At 33.2% G+C, this 3,858-nt stretch overlaps 1 protein-coding gene across 1 annotated transcript; it reads left to right on the plus strand.

Moving 5' to 3' along the window:
• The first annotated feature begins 412 nt into the window (after positions 1 to 412).
• Positions 413 to 1,878, plus strand: LOC112755828 (protein ENHANCED DISEASE RESISTANCE 2-like). Its single transcript, XM_025804123.3, has one exon. It carries the CDS (start codon positions 805 to 807, stop codon positions 1,711 to 1,713), a length of 909 nt encoding a protein of 302 aa, XP_025659908.1. The 5' UTR covers positions 413 to 804; the 3' UTR covers positions 1,714 to 1,878.
• Positions 1,879 to 3,858: the final 1,980 nt, after the last annotated feature.

Here is a 3,858-nt window from a genome sequence, read left to right on the forward strand (position 1 = left end):
AAATTCTTCCTCTTCATCTTCTATTGCTTCTTCGTTAGGGAGAGAAGGAGGAAAAGAAAAAAAATATAGCAGCAAAAACAACAAAAGGATGACGATAAGGAGAAAACACGTGAAGAAGAATGAATGCGAAAAAGGATGAGGAGGAGGAAGAGGAACGCGAAGAAAAAGACGACGAAAAAGAAGAAAACGCTCCGTGCGTAAACGAGCGTGAAAAGAAGCTCAATGAAAAAGATGCGCGTATAATTACTCTCTTTTAGTGAGAGTGATTTTTATTGGTATTGAACCTACTTAGATAAACTTAAATAAAAAAATACTTAAATGTATAACAATCTTATATTATAATATAATCATATTAGAAATCACTAGTAATAATACCAAATTTAAGTCTTATATGTTATATCAGTAACTTTTATTTATATATTTATTTCTAATTCTTAAAGCGTAGTATTTCCATAAACGAACAAATTAGCATTTCTTTTCTTTTATGTCAAGAAATAAACATTTCTTACTCGTTAAAATATGTACTATACCAACTTGTACATGTATATGATTACATATATAAAGACTGGGAAAGGAGAAAAGCGCTAACTACTAAGCCAGGGTGTTTTATGCCTTCGGTAGCTGGCTCGTATTCAAAAATCAAAAGGGTCTCCCTCGTAAATTCAAAAAATTTCAGGGCGCCATTTCAATTATTTAATTTTACATTTCAACCCTTCCGCACTCTCCGTATAAAAGCACGTTCCGTTTCAGTGCTGCACAGTGTTGCGCATCACAGAACAGATTCAATCATAATAATCAGTTATTATGTGCCAAAAGAGGAACATTCGCCGGAGCTCCGGCAACACGACCACCAACAGCGGCAGAACACCGGAATGGATCTCCGAATCAATCAACGGAGGATCACTCCGCCACGTGGACCTCCACACTGGATCCAACGGCTGGGCCTCACCTCCCGGCGACGTCTTCTCCCTCCGCTCCGTCAACTACTTCACAAAACAACAAAAATCCCCCGCCGGTGACTACCTCCTCTCGCCGGCCGGCATGGACTGGCTCAAATCCACCACAAGAATCGACAACGTCCTCTCACGCTCTGACAATCGCGTGTCGCACGCGCTCAGAAAATCACAAACCTTAGGTCGCTCCCTCAAGAGCTTCGTTTTCGCGGTGAACCTTCAAATTCCCTACGGTAAGGACCACCACAGTGCCGTGTTCTACTTCGCAACGGAAGAACCGATTCGGTCCGGTTCGTTATTGGACCGATTCGTTAACGGAGATGACCGGTTCAGGAACGAGCGGTTTAAGCTTGTGAACCGTATCGTGAAGGGACCGTGGATCGTTAGAAAAGCCGTTGGAAACCACAGCGCGTGTTTGTTAGGGAAAGCGGTTACGTGTAACTACCACAGAGGGAGTAACTACTTGGAAGTCGACGTTGATATTGGGAGCAGTGCGATTGCGAACGCGATTTTGAGAATCGCGTTGGGGTGCGTGACGAGCGTTACGATCGATATGGGTTTTGTTGTGGAGGCGCAGGAGGAGGAGGAGCTGCCGGAGAGGTTGATTGGCGCTGTTAGGGTTTGCCAGATGGAATTGGGGGCTGCGACGGTAGTGGAGTCGGTACACTCACCGTCGATGGCTGCGGTGGCGCGTGGGAATGGGTTAGCCAAGGTGAATCACCATAAGTCTGCAGATGAGATCGTTGGAGTGAATGGATAAATTTAGTTATAAAAATTAGTTCTCTTTTCTTTTTCGTTTTTGGATATATTTTTAGTCAATAAGAATATAAGATAATTTTTTCTCTGGATTTTAATTTATTATTACTGATTTTTCAATTGTAATTGAAAAAATAATATAAACCAAAACTTTTGCATTGGCTTATTATATTTTTGTTTATTATAGTAATCATTATTAACTAATGCAAAATTTTAAACCTGATAAGCGAATTGATATGATAATTTGTTTTTTTTTTCAGTATTAAATATAAAAAGAGTAAACACCTAAAATTGGTTGTCAAAGAATTTTTATTATTACAGAAGCTTTTAAAGACTAATTGACAATTGTGTTTGTATTTTCTTTTTCAATTGTTTTTCAATCTTATCTTTTGACCTTTGGGTATCTGGAGGTACCACTTTGATGCTAAAAACGGGTTTGTCTTTTTATTAACCCTTTATATTAAAATGTATAATAAAAATGTAGATATAAAAATGGGATGAGTAATATATTTTAATATTATAATTTTTAGTATTTTTTAAAATTATAAGAGGTACATAAATTGGATCTTTTTATTTGTGTATTTCAATTTTTTTTATTTTTTAAATACAAATTAAAAAATTTAAATTTGTGTATTCTAAATTTTTTTAATATTTTAAACACAAATCATTACACCTGCGCTAAACATTTATACACTGTATAACTTCATCTTATACTATTCTCTCTTTCATATCTAAATTAAAAAATGTAAAAATGTATCAAATAAAAATTACAAGCCTTAGATAAACAGAGCTCATCGAATTTCCCACCCCAATTGTTGCTTAAGAAAAATCAAGTGTACCAATTAAATCATCCTCGGACTTTATTGGTCGGTAAAGTCTGAGATGGTAGCGGAAGAAGATTAATATAATATGAGATATTTATAAGTTAGCATCTTTCTGTGATGCTTAGCTTGGAATCTCAGGTAACATATTAGACCTTTCTTAGGGTGTGTTTGGACCATCTTAAAAATAGAATTCTTACGAATTATTTTTTTTAAGTTTAGAATACAATAAAAATATAATTTTTAATTTTTAAAAGAATTTTAATTTTCATATTAATATTTAAACTAAATCAAATCAAAAGAGGTTTAATTTGTAATTTTATTCTTATTAAAAATTAAAATATCAAAATTATTTTTGATAAACAAATAAAAGAAGACAAATAAAAAAATAACAAGGATAAAATAGTAAAGAACATAAAATTTATTTCATTCATACAATCAATTATTCTAAATTATGAATTTAAATTTAAAATAGATTTAAAATTTATTTTTTTACAGAAATAATTTTTTTTTCACCTTAATCTTTTTCAAACACACTCTTAGAATAAGGGTAGAGAACACTTATTTTATTTATTTTTAATTTTTGGTAAATATGATAGGAATAAGGGTTAGTTTAGCTAAATTTTTTAAATATTTTTTTTTTGAAAAAAAAAGTTTAAAATATAAGAATTTTTATTAATAACAACTTTTAAATAAGTTATTTTGTATTTGGAAAGTTATTATAGAAGTCCTTGTTTTAAAGCTGTGCATTAAATAGGAGTGATAAAATAGCTTTTGAAAATAGGAGAAGTCACATTTTTTAATTTCTTCAAAAGCTCTTAAATAACTTTTCGAAAAATTAAAAATTTATCTAAAAAATTGTACCAAATACTATTAATATAACTTTTTATAAGTCAAAAACTAAAAAAAAATAGCTTTTGGAGTTTCCAAACGCACCCTAAGATGCTCTGATACTACAGGGGTGGATCTCCAGTACTTCAGGATGACAACGAGACAATGCATCGTTTGCTTATCCCAATCACTCTTTCCAACTATTATAACGAGTGAGATCAAAGGGTCCGAGCAAAACTTAGCATTATAACATTGAGTCCCTTTTTCACTATGAGAAATTTTCGTGGATCTGATCCATGCCATTTTCTGATGAGCAGGATCCTCTTAAAGAGGCAAGCTCAGAGCATACTTTTATGGCACTGGATTGAGGAAGAAGGAAATAACACTAGCTAAGCTTTCAGAGAGAGAAAGAGAATTCAGAACATTTTGAGAGATAGGAAAAGTGGATATATTACAATGTTTCTTGAGATCTGATTACAACTGGGGTGAGCACCTCC

Source organism: Arachis hypogaea, chromosome 6, assembly GCF_003086295.3.
Source record: "Arachis hypogaea cultivar Tifrunner chromosome 6, arahy.Tifrunner.gnm2.J5K5, whole genome shotgun sequence".
NCBI classification, from domain to species: Eukaryota; Viridiplantae; Streptophyta; class Magnoliopsida; order Fabales; family Fabaceae; genus Arachis; species Arachis hypogaea.